This window comes from Heloderma suspectum, chromosome 7 (assembly GCF_057233095.1).
Source record: "Heloderma suspectum isolate Gila_16-S chromosome 7, 16-S_ref, whole genome shotgun sequence".
In the NCBI taxonomy this organism is placed as follows: domain Eukaryota; kingdom Metazoa; phylum Chordata; class Lepidosauria; order Squamata; family Helodermatidae; genus Heloderma; species Heloderma suspectum.
The window spans coordinates 121,210,391-121,236,433 of NC_139464.1; the positions used below are offsets into that span (position 1 = coordinate 121,210,391).

Here is a 26,043-nt window from a genome sequence, read left to right on the forward strand (position 1 = left end):
TCTCACAAACATCTCACAGCATGCTACTGAGGGTTCCACCATCTTTCTCCCTGGTCCAGATCGCAGCAGGCCATGAGTCTCTAGGAAAAGCTCCACTGGATGACACTGAGAAGATGTGATGGTCAGGGAAAAGAATTCTCTTTGCCACAGAATAGACTCAATAATGCCACAGAATAGGCACAATGAGGGAGGGATGGATCTGTCAGTCTCTCTAACCTATGTTTGGTCAGTCTTGGCACAAGCCTTCTTCCATCTGCATTCAAGCTGTCTTCCCTCTTGCTTCATTGCCTTCAGGTGTATATCAAGGAGCTATCCAGGGTCTGCTCAGAGGGAGAGGACACTTGGGTGTCCTGTCAACTGCCCAAATCCTCTCTGCAGTTTACAGAGTGACCAGGGCTTCAACAGGAACACCAGCCATACTGACAGGAAAATCCCTCAGAATCCATTGGAAACCAATGGCTATGCCAGCTATGAATGATGGGGGTTGCAGTCAACACATCTGGAGGGCATCAGGTTGGGGAAAGCTGCTATAACACATACAAGTGTGTAACAGACCAGAAAATCTCAAGGCCTGGTACAAGCCAAAACTTTCAACTGATACCAGTATATCTTATATCATCAAGGTCTCTGGTGGTGGAGAGTTTGTGAACTCCAGTAGAATTCCACTAATTTCTTCTAGCTAATTCACATGCCCCACCTCATCTCATCGAGATGAGAATGCTATGGAACATGTCAAGGACTCTAGCAATAAACACTGTTTACTTAAATGTGATGTAGTTAAAAATTATAGGCCTTCAAGGCACGTAGCCAAGCCAGTTTGTGGAGCGCATCGACTTTGAAAATGGAATGAAAGGTGGGGTCAGTGGTGGAGTGATAGGACTGGACAGGATTTACCTGGAAACATTTTCTGGTTCAATATTTGATTAGAAGGTCACTTGGTTCACTTCACACTAGGTTAGTTCATTCCTTCATTCATTTATTACATTTCTATACCACCCCATAGCCAAAGCTCTCTGGGTGGTTCACAAAAATTAAAACACTAAAATACAACATGATAAAACATCATATGAAACCTTTAGAAAGCAATCCTATGGTTCCTGGGCAAAAAACGGTTTTCCCCTTCCGAGGTTGGACAAAGCACTCCAACCTCAGAAAGTGGAACTGGAGATCCAACTCTCCTCCCCTGCCCCACATAGCTGGCACAGAAAGAACCCCAGCAGCTGCTCTCTGAGGTCTGAGGAGGAAGAAAGGGGGTGTTCCAGCGGGTGGAGAGGAGAGGAGACCGGAGAGGCCAGGATATGAGTTGTCCTGAGCCTCTTCCAGCCTCCTTTCCTCCCCCCACCCCAAAGTGCCCTCACTAGATGTCTAGCAAAATCTTCAGGGCAGAAGGATGGGGAGGCAAAGATTGCTTCTGCCATTCCTCCTGCCCTGCATTGGATGATCGGACACCACCAAGTTCAGGGGCTTCTGATCACTGAGGGCACAATTGCTCTTAAAGTACAAAAATTTAAAACAGTTTGAAACAGCTAAAACAATTAACAATAAACTAAGAGGAGCCAATAAAACAGCTAACATTTAAAAGCCCCATCATATGCTGTCAAATGCCTGGGTTTAGAGGAAAGTTTTTACTTTGCGCCGAAAAGCTGACAATGTTGACACCAGGCAGATCTCACTGGGGAGAGATTCCACAATCGGAGGGCCACTGCTGAGAAGGCCCTCTCCCTTGTCCGATCAGGCTACACAACTACAATTGCATTCAAAAGATATCTCAGAATAATATGTTCTGATAAAGGGAACCCCATGCACTTTAGTCCAGCACTGATTTTTGCCCTAAAAATAGTGCCTTTGGAGATGATAGTTTAAATGTAAAGACAGCAATGCATCATCTGGAACATAACATGTACAGCTTTTGATTCAACTTTTAAGAGCACTTTATCTTTGCTTCCTGTCCTCCTGCCAAAGGACTTGAATTGTATCACTCAACAGCCTGAAGCAGAGCCACAAGGTGAAAGGTGGACCGGAGGGGGCGGGCAGGAACGATGCAAGGCAAATAAGGGAATCAAGACAATGCCATCCTGCCAAGCCAGAACCAAACCAGAACCTAGCCACTCAGGGATGCAGCCTAGGGGAAGCTGGCAGGGAGGAGCAGAACTAGGATGGAATTTGGTGGAGCTGGGGACAGAACCAGTATGGCCAGCTCCAAGGAATGATAAAGTGGGGCAGAAGCTAGTCCTCTGAGGCCGACAAGGGGCATGCCGAAGAGGATGGAGAAGGCTGAACCCTATAAGCAAAAGCACCACCTCGTCTTTACTCTCCATTAGTGCATATGGGTATGGAACTAGCGAATTCTGCCCTGTTAATGCAGAATATAAAGGTATCCGTGGAAAGAAGGAGAGCAACCCTGGGTGGGCCTGACATGGAAAATGGTGGCGCCATCTTATCATCATCACACCATGGACTGTATTCATTTAGATGCCAGGTTAGGACTTCCCTCTCCAAGCAGGCACTAAGGGCGCGATCCTATGCATGTTTAGACAGAAGAAAGTCCTACAACTCCCAGCATTCCCCAGCCAGCCTGCTGGCTGGGGAATGCTGGGAGTTGTAGGACTTTCTTCTGTCTAAACATGCATAGGATCGCACCCTTTATCTTTAATCTGCTGCTCTGACTATTAATTTCACTGCTGGCTCTTTAATGTTTTTTTCAATATTTTCAGTGTTCTAATGGTTAATGTTCCTAACATTGTATTATTTTGATATGTCTAAAGAGTTTTTCTTTATTTTATTGGTTTTTGTTTTTTATGCTTCTAAATTGCCCCAAGGACATTTGCCATTTGGGCAGTATATACATTTAACAAATAAAAGGAATGGATGCTTGAAGATTACTTTTGAAAATAATTTGTTGTGTCTCTTGGATTGTTTGTACAAGTCATCGAAGCAGAGAAGTCTGGGGTGCTCTCAACTTCTCGCTGGTTCTGGGGGCCTCCCTAAACCCCAAAACTAGGTCTCAGAGCCAGACATCGATATGGTGGGATAAAGGTAAAGCCCCTGTAGAACCTGGCAAATTGTGAGTAGAGCCTAACAAAAACTGGATTTTACTTCTTTTTCTGGTCTCAGTACCGGTCACCTGACAGAACCCTGTTTTACTGGTTCAACCAGCAATTTGTTCGACAACTCTGGACGCAGCAATACCTGAGCCACGCAGAAAGCCCTGGTAACTGCACCTGCTTTTTTAAGGCCACCTTTCTAAGGCCACCTATGGATCATATACACCAATCTGAGAGGCATTTCAAAATTATCAGCAACGTTTGTCAGCGTTCAGTCCAACTATTGACATTAACCTGAAGAGAAACGCGCTGACCTTTCAGATATTTGCTGCCAGGACTGTGTGTCTATGTGAAGGGAATAGTAAAATGTTTGAGTAGTGGTTTTGTAACATATTCGTTTATCTTGGCTCTGAGAAGGTCAAGCACGCGAAGTGTGGTGGACTGAGCATTTCGAAGCCTAGTTTCTCCAAGTGTGCGTCTGAACATGAGGGCCCCTGCAGCGATTCCTGTCTGTGTGGGTTCTGAGAATGGAAGGCAAGAACCTTGTGTGGGTTCTGGAAGACAAGAAGCAGTTGGGGTGGGGGGCCCTCTTTCTAAGACAGCTGGAATCATGGCAAGCAGAACAGTCCCACACTTCTATGGGGGTACAGAATAGGTCACCGCTATGCTAGCAGGATGGCCTGCATATCCTATATCCACTCAGCCTGGAAAGGGAGAAGCAAAACAGGACCAGAAAATCCCCAAACAGCACAAAAATGGCAGACACACTTTCGGTACCAACGGAAGCACCACCGGACCCTGCCAGTCAGGGGCTGTGCCTGCAATGCTGCCCACAAACAAAGGGCCATTAAACTCAGGTCAATGGGGACACCCCCTGCTCCCCAGCACGCGCGCACGCGCACACACACGCGCACACACACACCTGCATCACAACGCAGGAAGTGCTGAGTTCAAAACGTTTGAGAAACACTGCTTTCAAGAAGAAATGGCAGGCCTGGAAGATCTGAAGATAGAGAGAAGCAAAGCAAAACATAAAATACGTACAATGCCAGCAGTTTTAAACTTTCCGTGTCAACTACTCATCTGTCTAAGATCCCCTATATGTCTGCCATGCAAGCCCAGCCTGTTGCAGAGGATCCTGGCTTGTTCTAGGGTGCCATTGGGCATGACCTCACTGCGAAAAAATGTTCAGTAACTAAGAACTCGTTTTACAAGACTTTCTGGAAGCCAGCTGCATTTCTCTACCTTCAAATGTCAGCTCAGCCTCAGGAATCAGAGGATGCATTAGGCAATTTTTCAGCATAAATGCCCTACATTTGGATCCTTAAGCTATAATCTTCCAATCCACAGTTAAAAGGTTTCAAGAGTTTGAGCATTCTTACTGTCCTTCTGGCAGTTATACTCTGGCATTTCCCCCTGCCTGTCAGGAAACAGTCAAAGAGGAGACGGGATCCCTTAGAACAAGGATATGTAGCATAAGCCAAGTCACTAATGTTATTAATGAGAAATAATTATATGTCTATTTATTTATGTATTTATGCCCCACCTCGAAGGACTGAGGCAGCTTACGACTCTAATAAAAATGCTGTTTATAAAAACCAGCAGTTACAACTTTGGCTATAAAATAAGTACAAACCAGCGGAATTGAAACAGCAATAAAAGTACAATAAAAAGGCATATGTTAAACATTTTGCACTTTCTTCCAAAAGTATCTCAGAGCATTATCTCAGTTAGGATCCAAAGGGGTGGAGGGTGAGCTTCCAGAGAGAAAGAGTTCTATAAGGGCGCAAGCCTATGCATGTTTAGACAGAAAAAAGTCCTACAACTTCCAGCATCCCCCAGCCAGCATAGGGAATGCTGGGAGTTTAAGACCTTTTCTTCTGTCTAAACATGCATAGGATTGTGCCCTAAGTTTGGTACCACAACTGAGTGGGCTGAGGATCAGGCACAACTGCAGGGGATCCAGTGTGATGAGCAATACATGGCAAATTTTGTACTACAACATTTGCTTGTATGAAGTATCTTTACCCCACTCTTCAGCCAAAAAGGCTCCCAGAGTGACTTGCAGATCAAGGCTGATTTTAAAAAGGTCCGTCCCTGTCCTCAGGTTCGCAGTCTAAAAGACACCACACAACACAAAAGGAAAAAGGGAGGAGGAGGGAAAAGAGCAAATTCAGGTACCAGATCTTAAAGAGGTCTTATAACGACCACCTAGAAAGGAAACTGTTCAGGCACAAGAGGGGCCAAAACGAGCTGGTCTCTTAGGCCCTCTTCACACGAGCCTTTTTTGTGCACTCGTGGTCGGTCACTCACAGAAGTTTGCAGGACCTTTTCATGACATCATCAACCTCCGATGCCTTTCCTGTCATTTTAAAGCTTTATTCCGCCTTTTTTAAATCTCCAAAAATGCAGTAATAAATATAAACTGCCATCAAAAAGGTGGTGTGTTTCCGGAATTGCACAATATTGCAGTACCATCTGCTGGCTGTATAAATGAAACATATGAAACTTGCCCACAAAGGAAACACCCTCCCCACAAAGGCGAAGCACGTGTATTGTGCCGATTGCAATCCCGCAAAGACTCTGGAAGACAAAGCTCTGGTAAGGGTGCAGGATTTTTGCTTCAGTGCAGAGAAGCCCTTAACACAGCCAAGAGAATGGCCTGCTAGGTGATAGCTGGGGATGTAAGCTTCTTGGGGAAGGAACCTAGTTTTGTTTCTTGGCTGATGCTGTGAAGTGCCATGTACAAAGATGAGAGGGATATATAAATAATGAAGCCATTACCTTGGTGTTGTTAGGTGGCCAGTCCAAATGGATGAGCTGCTGACATGGCAAAACAGTGACAGATGCTCTAAGCCTCTGCAACAGGGAGTAGCTATTCCGTGAGGTACTTCTTGCCCTTTCTCTTTGGCTGCTACCATTGTTGATCAGGAAGCAGCACCGCTATTCTTAAGTCACAGCTGAAAAAAAGTATCTGTGGACCCATCTGGTTCCACAAGATTACATACGCTGTTTTTGCATGCAAGGCTGCAATGAGAACGTAAATGTGAAACCAGTATTGGCTATATAAAATATATTTGATTTATTTTCTGTATTCTGTGCCACATAAGCAATGTTCACCCCTGACACAAATAACATGCAAGAGTTTAAAGGCGTTTTTAGCGCGTGGCTACAGATAACCACTTGCCAATGCTATACATGACTACTCAGAAATAAGTTTCATAGAGTCAAATGGGCCTTACTCCCAGGAAAGTTGGTATAGGATCACAGATTAGGCCTGAAATCCTATCCACAGGTAGGAGTTCTGACAGTAAGCCCCACTGAATTCAACAGTACTTACTTCTGAGTAAACTGTTATTGCACCGTTGCACTGTTGTTATTGGAACTAATGGGACTGCAGTATTTTTCTGAAGTAATGGACAGTGTGAGGAGTACGACCAGAAGCATCTCTTGCTTCAGCCCAGATCCCATAAAACATTTTATTTACATTCTTGCAATCTGATTTATAGATTAACCTAAATTCCTAGCACCTTAATTCTGGTTTTGTTGCCTCACTGCCCAACACACCTTGAACCCCTGCCTTGCATCACCTGATTGTCTTGTTTCCCTTGTCTCCCAGGTACATTTCATTTTTGCATCAATAAGGCCCTCCCATTTTTCCCCCGAAGCAGAAAGCTTTCAGCCCAGGTAACTGTCCTTTCAGATGCCACTTTAGCTAGACTTGGGTGCTAGGTGCAGGAAGGCCAAAATAAGGAAGATAAAACATACGTGAGCTGTGCGCATTTACAACATGAAGCCCAGTTGGTTCTTGTGTTTGGTTGGCAGTGTGGGGTTCGGGTGGGCTATTCCACTGGAAGACCTCGAAAAAATCAGTAAGTAGTACTTTCTGACTTGAGCAGGAGTGAGTTGGCGATGCTTTGAACTTGCACACACTACTACAGCTTTCCCAAACCTAGCGCTCTCCAGATGAGTTGGACTACAAATCCCATAACCCTAGCCAGTGGGCACCAAGTTGGGGAAGGCTGCACGAGTGTATCAACTTGATCTGGATGAACAGGAACTAGTGGCCAGTTTCATCTCAGTTGTTGTGATTATTATTTATGGCATTCCATATGTGTGGGGGGAGTTTTATGGGCAAATTAATGTTCTTATTAAATGATAATGTACTGTCTATGCAGATGATTGCTTGTAAAATATTTAGTCCATGAACTATTCTCATCAGGACCAGGTTCTGCTGATTCATTCAGTATTTATCTTCCATTGCAAGAAATAAGGGTTGCTAGCTTTTTATGGGGAGGGCTCCTGTGCCTTCCATGGCTGTATGCAGGCAGAAATTCAGCTCGTGAAGCTTTCCTGTTGTTATATCTGGATGTCAAGAAAAGCTCCACTGCTTGAATTTCTGCTTCTCATACAGATGTTAAAGGCACAGGAGCCTTAACTCAAAGACATTGGCAACTTTACAAGAAATCAGTCCTTGTCATAATGGAATTGACTTGCCTGTGCAGTTCCAAGCGGCACTACCGAAAACTGAGAATCACAACTAATAACTCAATGGAGTTGCATTGCCTAAGTCTCGCGAATGATTGGAACCTTCAAGGCTATAACTGATGATCGCTGAGCAATGACAAATGACCAGAAAGCCTCATGATATGAGTAAAAGGCTAGAAAGGACATCTGTTTGATAAAGCAATATTGGAGAAACCATGTTCATAATATATATTCAGAGCTATAAAGAGACAGATCTAGATATGTTTCAAACAAAATTGTTTGGGAAGAAAGAGAATAAGCTATATTTTTTTTCCCTGCTGTGATTTGTAGAACCGTATTGTGGATGCTGCAATGTTAGCAACATCATAATTCAATTATTTGTGCCACATTTTTCACAAAACAATTTCTAACGTCTGAACAGTGGAGGAAAATATGCCAAGTTGTTCTAATGCTCTTTTCAGAAGAGAAGAAGAAATAGTAGCAGCAGCAGAAATGGGTCTGGCTGGCTGGGTGAAGAGAAATATATATTGATGGGGGTTTGGTTTTTCTAAAAAATTGTTTGCTGAGATTCAGAAACATCTTTGAATAGAGGTGATTGATTCATTATGGGAAAGTGCTATTTTCGGCATGATGTAAGTTTCTGCTTTTTTTTCTTGTCTGTGTCCAAAGCAGGGTTGCCAGGTTTTTAAAAAAAATCTGGCCCTGCAGTTGTGCAAACTATCATTTGATGTTCTATCGACCTATGCAGTGAAGTTCTTCCCTCTTTGAACTCACTCCCCAGAGAAATCCCACTGTAAGAATTAAGGAACCTCCTATTTCACCAGAGCTCCTTGGGAATACAGAATAAATTTTTGCAACGTTTTTCACAAAAGAGCTGGCTGTGTATTATTGGCCATCGCATTTGTTGGTTACATTTGCTGCTTTTACTTTATTTGTTGATGATGTAAAAAACTCTATATGGTAAAATAACTTAAGACATTTTTTGGAGAATAATTTCAGAAAGACAGTTTACAAATCTAGGAACATATCACAGAATCATAGAATAGTAGGGTTGGAAGGGGCCTGCAAGACCATCCAGTCCAACTCCCTGCTCCATGCAGGAAATCAACCAATCTTCTGGAATAGGTCCCTAATCAAAGGATTGACTGTAGCCACATCTTAATCCGGAGCAAGACATCCAGCAGCAAACACTGAACTTTCAATCCTGCATGTTATCTCCCCTGTTCAAAGTGAGGGTGGGTGTCTGGAGGGAAAAGCCATGAGTAGAGGATTCTGTGTGGCTAATGTTTAGCCACCAGACGGCACTGGACTTAGTTCTATCTGGCTAGAGTCGGGAGCTTCCGGTGTCTGTTCTGTTCTTGTTTAAGCGGGAGTATGAAGTTCTTTTCCAGCTTCATGATGGGTCTAAGCCAGTGCAGGCTGGTGGCTCCTATTTCTGTGAGGTGGTAAATCTGCTCCGGGCTTCAGTCAGAGCTAGTCAGAACTCTAAGGAAAGGGCGGGTAAGTGCTTAACCCTTCCTCTGCCTCCCACCTTTCCCTCTGCAATGCCCCCACAGGTAGTCTCCCTCCCAGCCAGGCTCCAAGACCAAATCAAGTTGGGGAAAGCAGGGAGCATGTAACCAGTAAGGAAAGGGTTAGGTATTATGGAATGCTTGGACCAGTGGAGGCTGGTGACTCCTATTTCACTGGGGCAATGAATCCCCTCTGGGTTTCAGTCAGAACCAGTCAGATCTTGAAAGGGGCTATCCAAGGTGCTGAACCCATTTGTGGGCTAGGGTTTCTCATTCATTGGTCGTTGATAGAAATTTTAAAACATAAAACTACTAAATCAAAACTAGAATATAAGAACCTGGTAATGTCTATTTTTAAGAAAGCACTGAGGGACCAGGAAAGCACTGTACCTCACCCATCAAGAACAAAGCAAGACATGGGGCATGGGGCCAATATATGGATATAGATACATATTCTTCATACATAACTGAAAAATGTATTATCCCACAGATGGTATTTTCACAGAATTGTGATTTGCTTGAAACCTGAGGCCTAAGTAATGCCACACACTCGCACATGACTAATACGCAGTTTTGGAAGAGTGCGGCAGCCCCACCCCTTTCCTTCTTGCCACTCCTGCGGTTCGGCTGTTCTCTCGTTGCCCAGGTTTTGTGCTCACAGGGTTCCAGATGCATTTCTGGTGGCAGTCGTGTTTGGAACGTTGAAGGGGAAAGCATCTTGGTGGGCAGCATTGGGGTAGGGGCAGTATTTGGACTGGAAAAGTGGCTGGCAGGAGAAGCATTAAGAACCTCTACTCCCTGCTGCAGCTTTTCCATTCTACACTGTCTCCTCCTGTAGCTGCTTTTTTTTTCCTTTTAAAAAATGTCACTGTTATCGTTTCGTTCTGCATCTCCGAATGTAATCGCTGGTGCCTCTAGGGCTGGAACTTGGAGCCAAAGTCGAGGGCCTGCAGCCCAGGCCCCCGCCCCGCCCCAACTGACCACCTAGAGAGCAGCAGGTTCAGAAACAAACTCAGTTTTATTCCAGTAGTCATGATGAGTTCAAAACGCAAAACTGCACATGCTTAGAGTATTTCCTTTTTTATCAAGGTTGGCAAACAGTTTTGTTGTAGTTCTAACGTATTAGGAATGCAGAAGCAGTTTTAAACAGAATGGCAGTGGGGCAGGGGGAGCGAAACATTAGCTGTGTGTTTTACAACTGAAGTAATATACCAGACCAGGGGTCTCCAATGCAGTGACCGTGGGCACACACAAAACATTCCCCCCCACACACCGTTTTTTAAATATGTGTACATGAATTTATATATATCCATAGCACTGAATATATATGAAATGCATTGCATACAACTTCCCAGCAATGATACATAGGCTTCAACAAAAGCAGATGGAGGGAGCAATCCTGTGGTTTCTAGACAGAGGCTAGATGGCCATAGGATATCTTGTTTTCTGGGAACCGACCTCACAGCCCGTGCTCCGAGGATGGTTCCCAGAGAACTGACCTTCCCACACTTCTGCACTGCCTCGGAGGCAGTGTGGAACAGCTTGTCCTCTGTGCTCGCAAGAGCAGAGCGGAGCAGCCGAAAAGGGGCATTCCAGGGCAGGGAAGGCGGAAATGCCTCTACAACACATCCAATGTGTCGTACAGCAGCCTCCTTCCCCGCTCCATCCTCCTATGGCTAGACAGCCGCAATCATCTGTCTAGCCAAAAAAGCAGGGCAGGAGAAGCGTGGAGGGAACAATCCCCTCCGTGCGTCTCCTTCCCTGCTTCAGATAGGCGGTCACCTCTGAGTTTGGAGGCGGCAACCTAGCTGGATAGGATTGCGCCCTAAATTTCCAAATAAGTATCCATCTGAAGCTGGCGTCTACATGCCACCCATTCAAACCCTGAAAGCGTTGTAAGGTCCTCAATACCGTGCATTATAGGAGGTGAGTGTTTATCTTTCCAGTGCTGTAATATCTCTCTTCTAGCTGTTAAAAGGGCATGGAGAATCCATTTATGCTGACCATTTGTTAATGTCCATGAAGCAAGTAAATAATTTAAAAGAGTGAATATTAAAGACTGTTCCGGTACAAAATTTATCTGTGTAATAGCCTCCCTCCAAAAAGAAGCAACTACAGGACATTGCCGAAATGTGTTTTTAAAAGAAGTATTAGCTGTGTTGCACCACCAGCAAGTAGCCAAATTAGACAATCCCTTACTAAAGAGACATTGTGGTGTCTAATAGACACAAAACAAAAGTTTTTGCTGAATAAGACGCAGCCTACGATCCATAGATGTGAAAGGCAGATGCCAAAGCGGCGATCCACTGATTAGCCATTTTGTGGTGGTGCCCACAGCAGTTTCTCAATTGTGCCCATGGGTCCAAAAAGGTTGGAGAACCATGTAACAATACCCCCCATAAGACCATTCAGTCTAAAATGACCTAGCTGAACCACCCATGTATTGTTTTGTTAGGCTGTTAGGTTGGATTGACTCTTGCTATTATTACTGTCATCCATTGCTGTCTCCAGGGTTTTTGGGGCCTTCAGGCATGGCACTCCCAATGGGCCCCTCCTAACCTCTAAAAGTCGGGACATGCAAGCAGGAATTCTCTTAGGATCGCAGATAACCTGGGCATAGTGGAAATGGTAGCATAGTTACTGCAGTGGGCCATGTGCTGGACTTGGGGCCCTGGGAAATGCTCAACCTTACTACCCTCTGAATCATAGAATAGTAGGGTTGGAAGGGGCCCACAAGACCATCGAGTCTAGCCCCCTGCTCAATGCAGGAATCCAAGTCAGAGCATCCCTGGCAGATGGCTGTCCAGCTAGTTTGGAAATGTCTCTCTTGCATGGGGTGATCAAAGCGTTGGTTACCATTTGCAGGCTTCTGTTGTGGTAGTTTCAGCCCCTGCTTATGTAAAAGTAGAAAGCACAACCCATGAAGTAGCAAAAACAAAGAGGCGGTGGTTTTCAAGCTGGGTGCTGGGGAAGTAGAGAACCCAGGAGTTCCTCTGAAACTTAGCAGGATTCCTCAGTAATGGAGGACAGGCTCACCGGAAGACAGCTCGCCCACAGCTATTTCCCCCACTGTACGCAACTATAGTAAAGTGAAGGGCGCGTTCCAGCCAAACTAGATACGGCAGGAGCAACCACGCTTGTTTACGTATGTGTCTGCGTCATTCATGTCCAAAATGGGGTGGGGGTCTACGTGTTTCACCAAAAGGAGTGTATAGGTGAGGGGAGCGGAATTCTTTCCTGCTCCCCACCACCCCTCCTTCCACTCCTTTGCTTTGAGCTCCAGCCAGGCTCATTTCTGGTATTGGAACTGGGTTGGGAGACAGCTGCCTGACACAATGGAGGGTCACAATGGAGGTAAGGCCGACGAGGGTTCAGCCCTTTTCACCTGGATGTCCTCTTTTGATGGAAAAAAATAGACCTCTGACACCTATTTTGGATGTGAATAGGCAGACACATGAAGAGCAAACATGGCCGCCCAATTGTGTCTAGTTTGGCCTTCCGTTAGGCAGTCAGCGAGGAGGCCTGTCTGGTCGGTCAGTGCCTTGCATGATCTGACTGAGCACTATAGAATATACACCCCCAATCCTCCACAACATGGTTGGGTTCCTCAGCAGACTAGACAATGCGGAAAGGGTCCCCTGAACATGGGACGTTTGAAAGCCACAGCTGCAAGGAAACTCAGTTGAAGGAATCCAGCTTCCTTCATTACTGTTTCATCACACACTTTCATGTGCATTGCTCACTTCCTCATCACTTGAGGCTGGCAGCTGGACATGTGTGCTGGTTCCACTGAAAAGTCCTGTGTCTGAGGGCTTTTCTACTTGAGGTTTTTAACCTGCATCTTTTCTGAAGCTTCTGCTTCTGGATTCTTTGTGGGATTGAGATCGGCTCCTTCACACATGTTTCTCTCTCCCCCCTCCCCCTTTCTATATGTTCCATTGCACAACCACTAGGTGGTGCTGCAGTATAGCAGAATTTGCAATTACATGAGGCTTCTATAACGCCATTGAGAAAAATACCAGACTTTCCTCGTTAGGGAAAAAAACAACCCGTAATAATGGTTGCAAAGCATGGGAGAAGCTCTGGAGGATGACGACATCATGTAAAGGACCTGCAATCACAAGCCTCATGTTGAAAGGCTCTGAGACAACATGAAAGCACTAATCTCTGATGGCCGATCTGAAGGCTGATTTTCAGGAGCAATACCACTGAAAGTTCACAATCACTCTTACCCCAAGCTGACGGGGGAGTGGGGGGAGTTGTAGAAGTGGGAGCCTGCTCTGTGCACAGAGCCTGCTTGGTGAATAATGCTCTGTGCACTGGCTTAGCAATGACTTTTTGCAAGGTTGGGGCTATTATTCAAGCAAAGCCACTTTGAAAATGGCACTTGGTTAAATCAGCTTTATTAATTTATTCAGGCTTTGTGAGAAATGACCCATCTCATGGCTGCCTAGAGCCAGCGTATGCCCTGATATTCCTATTTATTTCATTTCAGCTCTGGACTTCTTTCCTAATAACAGCATGCTTTTAACTACCTACATGAGCACCAACTTTATCATTAACGTTCCGAAGTGTGTTTCCTCCTCAAAGTTTTCTCCAGCCACAGTCAGATTAGCAGTTGCCATTGTTCCTGACTCTGCCACATTGCCAGGTATGAGATATGTATGTATATGTATGTATGTCACTTTTGATGCAACAGTGCATAGCAGACAGAGATGAATCGAATCCTCTCTTTAAAAAGAATGATTAGTCTAATCAAAACCCTTTTTCCTTCTGTTAAAATTTCTCAGAGGTTCTCCACAGCACACAGGAACCTCCAAATTTGCTTTAAAATTCTGCTTGGTGCAAAACTCAGTAGCAAGCAACGTGAAGGTGTGTGGTACTCAACATGGTCACCCGAATCCTTTTTTGAGGCACAACCGTCTAGATCCCTAAAGCCAGTGAAGGCTACATGGGATTTCATACTACTTTGCTATGTCCCCTTTCTTTGTCAAGCCCCTGAGTTATAGAGAGAATGCACTGTTCCCCTCCCCCTTGGATGGGAATGTGGGGTTGATGGGGAATTGTGGGTTCTAGTCTGGGAAGAATGAGGCTGAACAGAAGTTAAAATTAAGGGCTGTAATGAAAGAGCCCCTGCCCGCACTGAGTGTGTGTGTGTGTGTGTGTGTGAGAGAGAGAGAGAGAAAGAGAGAGATTAGGCTATGGGGCGGAATATTATTTAATATTATTATTATTTAAAATATTTCTTGGCCACCTTTCAGAGCAGAAGCCCTCTCAAGGCAGCTTTCAACAATAGAATACATAAAAACAGTTAAAATATTAAAAGTGATAAAAAACGTAAAAACAATGAAAGCCAACAATTAAAGCAACTATTAAAACCAACAATAAGACCAAAAATGATGTTAACAGCAGCAATATTATTATTATTTGTATAGAAATGCAAATAATAATAATAATAATAATAATAATAATAATAGCAGCAGCAGCCTGGGAACATCAAATGTTATAGGATTCCTGAAGCTCAGCAGACATGGACTTGGTCATCAATCTGGATGGAGAGACCAATAGAAACCCTATGTAAGGTCAATATATAAGAAGGCAGCCATACAGGTAAATTATTAGTAGACAGAAAATGTTCATTCACTTTCTTGCATGTACCTTTGTGTCAGTTGCGTCTGTGTGGCTGTGAGAATTTTAAAATCCTCTCTCTACATGGCTCCCATGCAATCCGACAGAAGGACGTTGAAATGCAGAATGCCGGAAAGACAAGGAATACAGCCAATAACATATTTATTTCAGTGTATATCTTAAAATTTCTGTCCATTTCTACCCCAAGTGTTAAGGGCAGTCCTCTCATAAGCAAATTTTAAAACTGCCATCCAGTGGGAGAGAGGGGGAACTAACACCAGCGGATGTGACCTGGGGCGGAAATACTTTCCTTATCCTTCTTACATCAGTCTGATGGCAGTGGCACCAGACATACAAGCAAAACTTGCTGGTCAAGAACCCAAGATGAGAACTCTAGATAGCGTTTCTGCTCCACCCTACTTACACCCCATTCCTTCTCCACCTGTGCTTATCTCTGCAGGCATTCCCAGTACCTATTAGCTTTGTTTTCAAATGGCTAACACAACAGGGCTCCTTGGACTGTTTTGCAGGGGCTTCCTCATGAATCAGACAATTCGGGGACTGTGTTCCATAAGCTTTTTCTCTTCCCTCTTTGTCTTGGTTTGTAATAATCAAGGGCATTTGGGGAGTGAAAAATCAGAACTGTTTTATGATTCTTTATCTCTCCTGCTCACAATAATACTGATACCTGTAACTGCAGATGAGAACATCATTTTGTAGTTTAACCTAGCTTTAGATCTGAGCAATGAAAAGTGTCTGGGGAAATGGTGGAATTTTCACCACCACCAGAGGCTTTTGAAGAACAGGCTTGATAGAGATTCCCAAGGAGAATCTGTCAGAGAAGAACCATTGGCTTAGGGCTTGAAATTGGACCTTCATTCTGTGTTTTACTCATTTGCAATATAAAGAAAGGCACTCATATATGCAGGGAAATGTGTAGGTCCTTGATCCATCTCTGGTAGTCAGAGCCTGCTTGAACAAATGTCATATCTAAATTATAGGTGGTGGAGGAAGAAATCCTATGGCCGCTAGACAGCAGCTAGATGGCCATAGAATATCCTGTTTTCTGGGAATCAACCTTGGAGCCCACACTCCGAGGTCAGTTCCCGGAGAGCTGACCTCCCCTCACTTCCACACTGCCTCCGAGACAGCGTGGAACAGCCCCGTCCTCCGCGTTCGCAAGAGGAGCGCGGAACAGCCAAAAAGGGGCACGTCGGGGGGTGTTCTGGGGCGGGGAGGGCGGAAATGCCTGTACAAACCATTCAATGTGTCCTTCTCCGCTCCATCCTCCCTCAGCTAGACAGCCACAATCACCTGCCTAGCCGAAAATGCAGGGCAGGAGAAGCATGGAGGGAATGATCCCCTCTGTGCTTCTCCTGTCCTGCTTTGCATAGGTGGTCGCCTATCTGGATAGGATTGCACCCTTAAGTGCCATTCCCACTTTCCAGGAAACGCTGGGATTTATAATTCTGTGAGGGAGAAAGGCTAGGGCTCTCTAACACAGAATTTTCAGCACCTCACTAAACTACAGCTCCCAGGGTTCTTTGGGAGAAGCCATGACAGTTGAAGTGGTATCTAGGTATGTCATGTAGGGAGCTTTGTCATGTTTTAGTCCCCATTAACTCTTAGGTCACATGGTTCTACTTGGTGGGGTTCACACATATGGCAAGGGGGGCACAAAGAAGTGTGCATATTATGCTGTCTCCCATCCACATTATATTGCCCCCTGTAAAATATTCCATGGTACAGACAATCAGCAAAAGCCCCGTTTAGCTGAGGCCCTGCTTTGTAGAGTACATAGCATAATGATTAATCTAGCCCTCTCTCTGTTAGCTGTTGTGGCTTTATAAAGGTCCCTGAAATATCCTTGCCTGACACACCTTTGAAGGACAAAAAATTAGGTCTCCTGCAGTTTCAGCCCACTCAAAGAGCTAATTTTTGAGCGGAGAGAGAGAAACTCCCATTTTAAACATCCATGTTTTAAAAACAGTAAAAAAAATCAACTTCCTCAGCAAAGAAAGCCATCATGGCAAGAAGGAGGCTCACCTTCTCCAGAAGGTTTATTCTTCATACCACATTCTAACATTCAGTCCACCACCTGCCATCTGAACTGGTTCTGTCCAGGGAGTGCTGTACTATCTCTCGTTTCTGCATATTTGAAATTAGTTGGATTCTTGCTGTAATTATGAAATGCACCCAGGATTAACATATCCTACACTGTCTTCTGAAGGTGTGACAGATACTGAACAGATTGAAAATCTCCGGAAAACACCTCAGGCCACAACATATTTTGCTGGTGAATTCAAGAGTGTCTCATGTAGAGTAACCAGGGATCTTCTGGTCATGGACATGGACGATAGCCAGTATGAGCTGATCACAATTATAGGCTATCAGGTGGGAGCAGAATTTTGCCGCCAAACTAAAGGTCCCTTCTGCAATCAAGCTCTTAAGCCATCTACATTTTATAGGTAAATATAGACACTAATTGAAATATATGTGCCTCTGATTTTTTTGAGAGGTATGTTTGCAATCTATGGGCAGTATCCCACTGGGCACTTACAGCCCCACCGATTGTCCTGCGCCCCACATATTCCCTTCCGCAAGCAGTACTCACTGCTTATGCAAGGGAGATTTACTTCTGGGGGCAACCCAAAACAAGAGGAAATGCTTGTTTTTGGAAGGAGGCAGGTCAGTGGAGCTCAGATAAAGGAGATCCACCACCCTGCCTCCTTCCAGAAACAAGTGTTTCCACTCATTTCAGGGCTTCCTCTAGGAAGCACTAAACCTCCCTTGTGTAAGTGGTGGGTCCTGCTTGCGCAACGGAATTGATGGGACCCACCGCTTGCAGAAGGAAATCAGTGGGGATGTAAGTGCCCCATTGGATTCTGCCCTATGCACTCATTTTAGAGTTCACTTTCTACTTTTCGTAGGGTAAGAGATGCTTGCTGGATCACAGGTAGATACGGGAGGAACCAAGGCATGAAAATGTCTCAAGTCTGGTACTGGCAGAAGACTAGGTGTAGCATTTCAGGAAAGGTATTGCCAAAGTAGTGGGTTTTGAGGCAGTATTTGAAGGAAAGGTATGTGACTATGCAAATAGTGGGGCAAAGGTAGATAAATCAATCATAACTCAAGATTACCATAACCCCTGGGAGTTTTAACACACAGCTATAAAGGCAACTTTCTCTCCTGTGTAACACTGAAGTTTTGTTGTAACTCCTGGGCCAGAGTTTTAAGTTTCAGTTATATTTAATCACAGTCAGTTTTAATAAGGCTGCTTCTTCAGGAAGGAAGGTGAACATTGCCATCCAACATGTTCAAATATAAGCCAAAGATTGCAATGGAACCAACAGAACCGTCTGTGGCCCTATTTTCGTACTTGCTTTTAAAATGTGTATAAATTTTCCCTCACCTTTTCATTCTCATTTCAAGGGTGAATTTCCTTTTTTTGGATGACAAGTCTGCAATAAGAGCTCATACAGATTGGTCAGCAGCAATACAGACCAGAAATGGTGAGTTTCAATAGTCAAAGAGATGAATCTTACAACACAAAACACTGACCAGATAAAAGATAATTGCTTGGTTAAGCAAAGGTATGATAGTAGAACCAGTTTCCAACTGGTTGGTTTGTAAAAGATATTGAGTTTGGGGGTTTTTCATTGCAGTGTATCTTAAGTGGTCATAGGCCACGGTTCAGATGTCACTTTAAGCCATGGTGGCTTAATAAACTACAATAGCTTATTTTCAAAATAATCCACACTCCCCTGCCACACGAGTGGGCTAATAAACTACTCTGAGTAGCTTATTAAGCTACTGTGTGTCATCTGAGTCATCCCCCTGCCCTGCCCACCGTCCCAGTGCGGTCCTCCTGCCTGAGCAGTGGCAGTGTTTCGCCCATTGACAAAATCCTGTGCGCTAACTCTGAAAGGAGAGAAAATCCCAGGTGTTGCCTTAGTTGCTTTAACTTGTTCCCATTAGGGAAATTGCACATTTCCCCCCATTGACACCGCTTGTTAGCTCTTTAACGTGTTCCTAAGCGCTAAAGCCAGTGAAGAGCAGAGGGGCAGCAGTTTTGACTGCTTTTGCGGCACAATTTGCTAGGTGACCAAGATAACCCATGGTGACCGCCAGATGACACGATAACCCACGGTGGGTTAAATAAACCCTACTGTAACGTATGGCTGTGAGAGCTGGACTATAAGGAAGGCTGAGCGCCGAAGAATTGATGCTTTCGAACTGTGGTGCCGGAGAAGACTCTTACGAGTCCCTTTGACTGCCAGGAGGTCAAATCAGTCAATCCTAAAGGAAATCAACCCTGAGTGCTCATTGGAAGGACAGAGACTGAAGCTGAAGCTCAAATATTTTGGCTACCTAATGAGAAGAGAAAACTCTCTGGAAAAGACCCTGGTGCTGGGAAAGACTGAAGGCAAAAAGAGAAGGGGACCGCAAGGATGAGATGGCTAGACAGCATCACCGATGCAATGAATATGGACTTGAGCACGCTCCGGGAGAGAGCGCAGGACAGGAAGGCCTGGCATGCTGTGGTCCATGGGGTCACGAAGAGTCGGACACGACTGAACGACGACAACAACAACAACCGTAGACCATGGGTTATCAGAATGGGTTATTTTGGCCAAATAAACCATCATGGGTTAAAAAATTTCTGTCAGGTGACACAATCAGCCACCATGGTTTAAATAAGCCATCGTGGCTTATTTAACCCATCATGGGTTATCGTGACCTCTGAATCCAGTCTTCGTGGTACTAATGACCTCCGGAGTCTGAGAAAGAAAAGGGATGGACTTGTGAATCTGTTTTGTAAGTGATTCACTGGCCTAGTTCTCACAGAGGTTGTTCATCCACTTCAGATATAGGTGGGGGATCACATGGTTCTTCCATACAAAAAAACTTCCCACGGATTTGGACTCTGGGTTGTTCATTCCCCAACAACCTAGAGTTTAGGGTTCAGCCATCATGTAAAAAGCAGGAACAGGGTCATCCTGCTGTATTTTCATCATGTGATGTGCGAACCGGGTCATTATCTAAGTAATCCTTACAATAGCCCTGTGAGGTCAGCAAGTATTAGCCTCCTCATTTTGCAGATGTGGGGGATCTCAGATTGGACATAGCGACTTGTTTAAAGCCATCTAATGAGCCTGTGGTGGAGAGATTTGAACTAATGATCTCTCAGAACATGGCTCGATTTCTTAGCCACTATTTTAACACCAGCTCTACAAATAGCCTCTGTTACTTACCAACTCCAACCACAGAAAAATTGCTTTGTTGAAGGTGATGCTATAAATTGCAGTGGCATGCAAAGTTGGGTCTATCTGTTTATATGTGAATATTGGTTAATTTAAGCTCTTGACACCTGGCTGTTACACTGACAAAATGTTATGTATGTCCATAAACAAGTCCCATCTGAGTACCTCAATGCTGTCTTGGTTAATTACTATACATGAGTATAATTTAGGGCACAATCCTATCCAGATAGGCGGCCGCCTCTAAACTTGGAGGTGACCGCCTATCCGAAGCAGGGCAGGAGAAGCATGGAGGGGATGCGAGCGTAGAAGACGGGGCTGTTCCATGCTGCCTCTGAGGCAGCGTGGAAATGGGGGGAGGTCAGTTCTCCAGGAACCGACCTCGGAGCACGGGCTCTGAGGTCGGTTCCTGGATAACACAATATCCTAAGGCCATCTAGCCGCTGTCTAGCAGCCATAGGATTCCCCCCTACAGGCTCAGCAGGATATAAAATGGATTTTGTCTGTTTGTATATCTGCCTTGCTTTAATTCTTAAATTCCATTTTCCTTTGCTTTCCAGTGACCAATTACGAATCAGCTGATGTGATGTTTGGAGGGCGAGCTGGAGGAATGATAGTAATCACCATTCTGGTCTCAGTTGGTGGAGCTGTCCTAGTGATTGCATTAATTGTAGCAGTAGCTCTTTCAAATAAGAAATAGTAGGTCAGGCAAGCCAGTGCTACAAGCGACTATAGATACAAATGAACTGCAGAATTTGTTTAGAGAATGTACACAGTCACATGCATTCAGCCAAAAAACAAACGTGCTGAAGAATGAGAACCAACATCAGATCAAATGTATAATTTATGCCATAATGACTGTATAGATTGCTTGCCATTTGCTTCAAATGCAGGACCTCTTCACACGTTACATTTTTGAAATGCAACATATGAATGCAGCAAACATGTATTGTAAACACATATCGCTGGGATTGTCTGTTGTTCCCTGTTAAGCTTCCATTGGTACCAAACCTGGGTGTCCTGCCCCATAATGTATAAAATGGCCTTAAGATAGTAGAGATGACTGTGGGGAGTGGAAGTTCCAGAGAATTAAGACTAAGAAAATACCTTAAGTGACACCTTTCATTGGACCACACTTTACTGAGGAAGGTATGTAAGCTTCCGGGGGTCTCTTCTTAATTACTTCTGCCTGAAGAGTTCCTCTGTGAACCTCAATGGCTGATATAGACCTTGGTGCAGCAAGAGGTGTCATCTTACCTATTTCATATCTTTGATATTTACAAAAATTTAGCTTTGGATGGATTTAATCTTGTTTCTCTATATACTGTTCTCTGTTACTATAAAGTAAGATCTGTCATTAGTGTCCATCATCACTTTAGGCACAAGTTCCTAGATGTTAGAGTGCATCGTGCTAAATGACAGCAAATACAGTGTCATACAAAATTACTAACAATAATTATGTCTCTTTATGTTTTTGAGGTTTTTTAAAATATACATACATAAATTTGTATTTGTCCATAGCAATGAATACATACAAAATGCATATATATGAAAATACAACTTACTACCAATTATACATAGGCTTCAACAAAAGCAGACCAGATATTCAAATAAGTATCCATTTGAAGGTGTCGTCTATATGCCACTTGTTCAAATGGTGAAAGCGTTATAGGGTCCTCAACCCATTGCATGAAAGGAGGTGAGCGTTAATCCTTCCAGTGTTGCAATATCAGTTCAGAGGACACGAAGAATCTGTTTACGCAGACCATTCATTAATTTCCATGAAACAAGTAAATAATTTTAAAGGGCATGTACATCAGCGAATATTAAAGTTTGTTCCAGTACAAAACTTATCCTTATAATAGCCTCTTCCCCAAAAGAAGCAACTACCAGACATTGCTGAAACATATCTTTAAAAGCAACATTAGCTGTGTTGCACCACCAGCAAGTAGCCAAATTAGACAATCCCTTATTAAAGAGACGTTGTGGTGTCCAATAGACACGAAACAAAAGTTTTTGCTGAATAAGACACAGCCTACGATCCAGAGATGTGATAGGTCTACTGGATAGATCCACTGATTAGGCAGAACAGGACAGTCCAATTCCCTATTCCATTCCTGCTTTAGACCCTGGATTTCATATTCATTCACCAATAGCAAGTATTTATAGACATGGATCATGGGTTGCGTTGCCTGACCAGCCTCAATAAGTGCTTCCAGTAATGACGGAGACTGTAAGCAGCTGGGCCAAACTTAGATACTAACAAATGCTTCAGTTGCAAGTATTGCCATTCAGCCATAGCTGGCAAGTCATATTTGGCATGCAGAATAGACATGGACAAAAATTCAGCATCGGGACCCGCCAAAACAGAAATCACTTTATCTGTCCGTGTCTGCTACCAACACATTTTTTAAACCAATTTTTAGGTCTGGATTGCCCCATAAAGTCAATTTAGCATGAGAAAATGGATCAGAGTGTAATTGCTGTGACATTATATGCCACACACCTCTAACTGTAAAAACTGTGGGAGGGACCCTACGCATTCTTATATGTCTAGAACCAAATGCCATCAAGTGAGAGAGAGGAACTAACCGTCATTATGTCATCGTACTGTCTGAATTAAAGAACTGAAAAGTTGATCATCTTTATATTTGTCTTTCCATTTCTGACTGCAGACATATTTTCAATATTTTCTCGGCATGCATGCTGATCAGACATTTATTTTAGACTTAAACCTGTAGCACCATAACCAAAAAGCTGCAGGATTTGGTTACCCTTCTGGGTAAGTTTAGTTAGGGTGAAGTCGGCAACAGCTGATTCCACCCCTTCCGCTCTGCTCCCTGATGTTGGACTCCTGTCAAACCTTTCCTTGTCATTGTAACAGCATTAGGTACTTCTGTAATGGGTATACACGACGGTGCATCTTACTTCTTTATTGTTTACCGTATTTTACATAAGAATGCATAATGCTGCCCCTCTCCCAAAAGTAGGACTACGTTCCGCAAAATCAAGTCATGATATTCCACAGTTCTCTGTTTCCCCTGATTCCTCCCAAGATGAGAGGAACACGTGGCCCTTAATATGATCTCCTCTGCTGATACAGCTGGATTCACAAGGCGTCTCTGTGGCTTAGGGCCAAACTAGACGTGATGTTGGTGATTTCCCATGTTTTAAGAACAAAGTAGTAGATGCTGCAGAAGAGGAAGCCCATGGAGAAGGAGGAGGGTTTTTTTTTAAAAAAAACACACCATGCAATTTCCCCCTATTAAAATCTCCTCCCCAAAGCTGCTATGTGTACATTATGTTTCTCCCATAAGGCAAATAGGAGCTTGGGGTATGTATGATTTCAGTCAGGGAAATGGTATGGGGAAAGGATTAAAAGTCCTCTCCCCCAGAACCACAGTTCCAATCTGAGTCCCCCCCACCCCCCAACAGCTTCGTGTTCGTTCTTACTACTATTACCAGGCTATAGGAGAGAAGTGGCAGATAGCACCACCTAGAGTAATTGTATAGTTAAACCTGACATATAAGCAAATCATAGAGTAGCAGAATAAAACAGTGATAGCAAAGTAGTTGTTTTGTGCTAGGCGCTGCACAAAAGCACTTCTACTTGTTTTGCGCTAAGCGCTTCAGACCATAAGGTGCTGGAGGTGAGAAAGGCAGAGAAAGTAGGCACAGCTGTAGCTGATCGTTCTACCACTTTCCCAGAACATCCCAGTGTCCCTTTGTAGGAAACAGCAGCGGTCACTGGTATCACAGACTTTAAAGTGGCCATTGTGCAAAGGAACTCAAAGGGAGATTAGAGCAAGAGGCTGTTGAATTAGAGTTTATCAATAGGTTAAATTCTATTGTCAGACCCTTGAGTCAGGATAAAGGACTTTTAATCACCCTACAAGTGTTAATTGCCTTACCTAGTGCCAGGACGTTTGTGTTATCAGCAGGAACTGTTTTGTGAATGGCTACTGTTGATAATGGGATTGTAACTATCAGCACTTTCTTACTTGGATTTCCTTCTGACCTCACTGTTTACAATCCCCTGCCCCCGCCAATATTCCATTTGTTTGATGAAATGGACTATAGCCATGAAAGTTTATGCCAGAATAAAGTTGCTAGTCCTCAAGGTGCTACAAAACTCTTTGTTGTTTTTGCTGCAGCAGACTAACATGTCTACCCTCTGGAAATTGTTATCTCCAGTTCAGATTTGGTGTGCTCCAGACTGGCGGCTTTGTGACTTAGCTTTTGATCAGGTTAGAGAGCAGGGGTGGGAAACATGTGGCCCCGCAGACATTGTTGGACTGCAACTCCCATCCTGCCTCACCACTGGCTATGCTGGCTAGGGATGATAGGAGTTGCAGTCTAACAACATCTGGAGGGCCACACATTGCCCACCCCTGTTATAAAGGAATGGGAAGGATGCTGGTGTCTACCACTGTCTGTGCGCTATTCCCTTTAATCAGTATTCTCTCACAAGTCCCCATTTTTTCTGTCTTGGGACTAGTTTACACGTAACTCATGGCATGTAAGCCTTTGCTGCTGCTACAGGATTCCACATGCTTGGAGGAGGAGGTGCAGGGAACGCGGATCAAATTTGCAGATGACACAGAATTGGGCAGGATAGCTAATACCTTGGAAGACAGAAACAAAATTCAAAGTGATCTTGATAGGCTGGAGCGCTGGGCAGAAAATAGGCATGGCGGAGAATTCCGCCACGGATCTCGGTGAGGCCCACCCCAAAATCCGTGGCAGAACAAAGCCCCCCCACCCTGCGAAATGGGCCCGGAACGGAGCACCTACCTGCTGCCGTCCATGCTGTCTTGTGAATGGCAGCCGCATCTGTGGCCGCCATTCGCTTCTTCCATATAGCCGTGATAGGCTACGTATAGCCATGATAGGCTACGTGATAGGCTACGTTCCATATAGCCATGATAGGCTACGATGGCCAATTTGGATGGCTTTCAAAGAGGGTTAGACAAATTCATGGAGGAGAAGGCTATCAATGGCTTTTAGACCTGATGGCTATGTGCTACCTCCAGTATCAGAGGCAGTATGCCTATATGCACCAATTGCTGGGGAACATAGGTGGAAGGGTGCTGATGTACTCATGTCCTGCTTGTGGGTTCTCAGTCAACAGCCGGTTGTCCATTGTGTGAACAGAATGCTGGACTAGAAGGACCCTTGGTGTGATCCAGCATGGCTCTTCTTATGTTCTAACTCCAGCAATATGATTGGTAGAACATTGAGAGACTGTATGGTTTACAAAAGGACAGACCAAAGGTATCTATATTGCAAGGAATAACTTGAGTTAAGTTATTAACTCAACTTAACAAATTAACGTATTAACTTAACAAATCAAGGGAGCTCACATAAGTGAGGCATCCAGTCTAAATTCTCAAGATTAAACTTCAAGGACCTAACTAGATGTTTCAGGAGGTATGTGACTGCTGTTGATTGGGGTCCACTCACCCACCTACATGTTCCACCCCAATAAGATTTGGTAAAAGAAATACGGCATCAAATTGCTGCAACAGACTCCCGCTGCACTGGCTGGAGTCTGGCTGAGATATCTTCAGGGTGAGCAATAGCCTCGGGTGGCAGAGTTCAGCAGAGTTAAAAGAAAACAAAAACACGCATAAACACACTTGTGAATAGAAAACAAGCTGGCGGGTGGAACAGAAGAAGTTACAAGAATGTATTCCTTCTGGACAAGAATCAGTACACAATCGAGTGAGGAAGTGCTGCTAACAGTAATATTCCTGATAGATGAAATTGGTTTTAACTGGTTGTTTATATTAGTTTTCTTGATGTTTTACCTGTCTTTTATGTTTTTTTTATTTTGGATTTCATTCCATGCAAAGTATGGAATAAAAGTTGTTTTATTGTATTATATTGTATTACCTTTGTGCTATTGCTGTTAGCTCCCTTGAGCAACAATTGGTGGAAGGCTGTGATACAAATTTAACAAACAAACAGAGATGGGCCAAGGCACTTACTTCATTTAGGTTTCATCAGTATTTTAATGCTTTCAGACAGTGATTGGCTTTGACAGCCGCTCCAATGCTTTGGCTCCAGAAATTAGCAAGAGAGATACCTGAACATTACCTGGGGACTGAT

General features: G+C 44.1%; 1 protein-coding gene across 1 annotated transcript; it reads left to right on the plus strand.

The window, feature by feature from the left end:
- Positions 1-8,880: 8,880 nt before the first annotated feature.
- Positions 8,881-25,812, plus strand: LOC146340263 (uncharacterized). The gene is made up of 5 exons (XM_084811292.1): positions 8,881-9,032; positions 13,539-13,694; positions 16,902-17,139; positions 18,104-18,183; positions 20,493-25,812. The coding sequence occupies exons 2-5, from the start codon at positions 13,565-13,567 to the stop codon at positions 20,630-20,632; spliced, it is 588 nt and encodes a 195-aa protein (XP_084667418.1). The 5' UTR covers positions 8,881-9,032; positions 13,539-13,564; the 3' UTR covers positions 20,633-25,812.
- The last annotated feature ends 231 nt before the right edge of the window (positions 25,813-26,043 follow it).

Excerpts from the sequence above, each read along its gene's own strand:
- LOC146340263 (XM_084811292.1), top strand. The coding sequence starts at position 13,565 with ATGCTTTTAACTACCTACATGAGCACCAACTTTATCATTAACGTTCCG. Across the intron at positions 13,695-16,901 it reads TGACTCTGCCACATTGCCAG|GTGTGACAGATACTGAACAG; the intron begins GTATGAGATATG and ends TGTCTTCTGAAG. Across the intron at positions 18,184-20,492 it reads AGCAATACAGACCAGAAATG|TGACCAATTACGAATCAGCT; the intron begins GTGAGTTTCAAT and ends TTTGCTTTCCAG.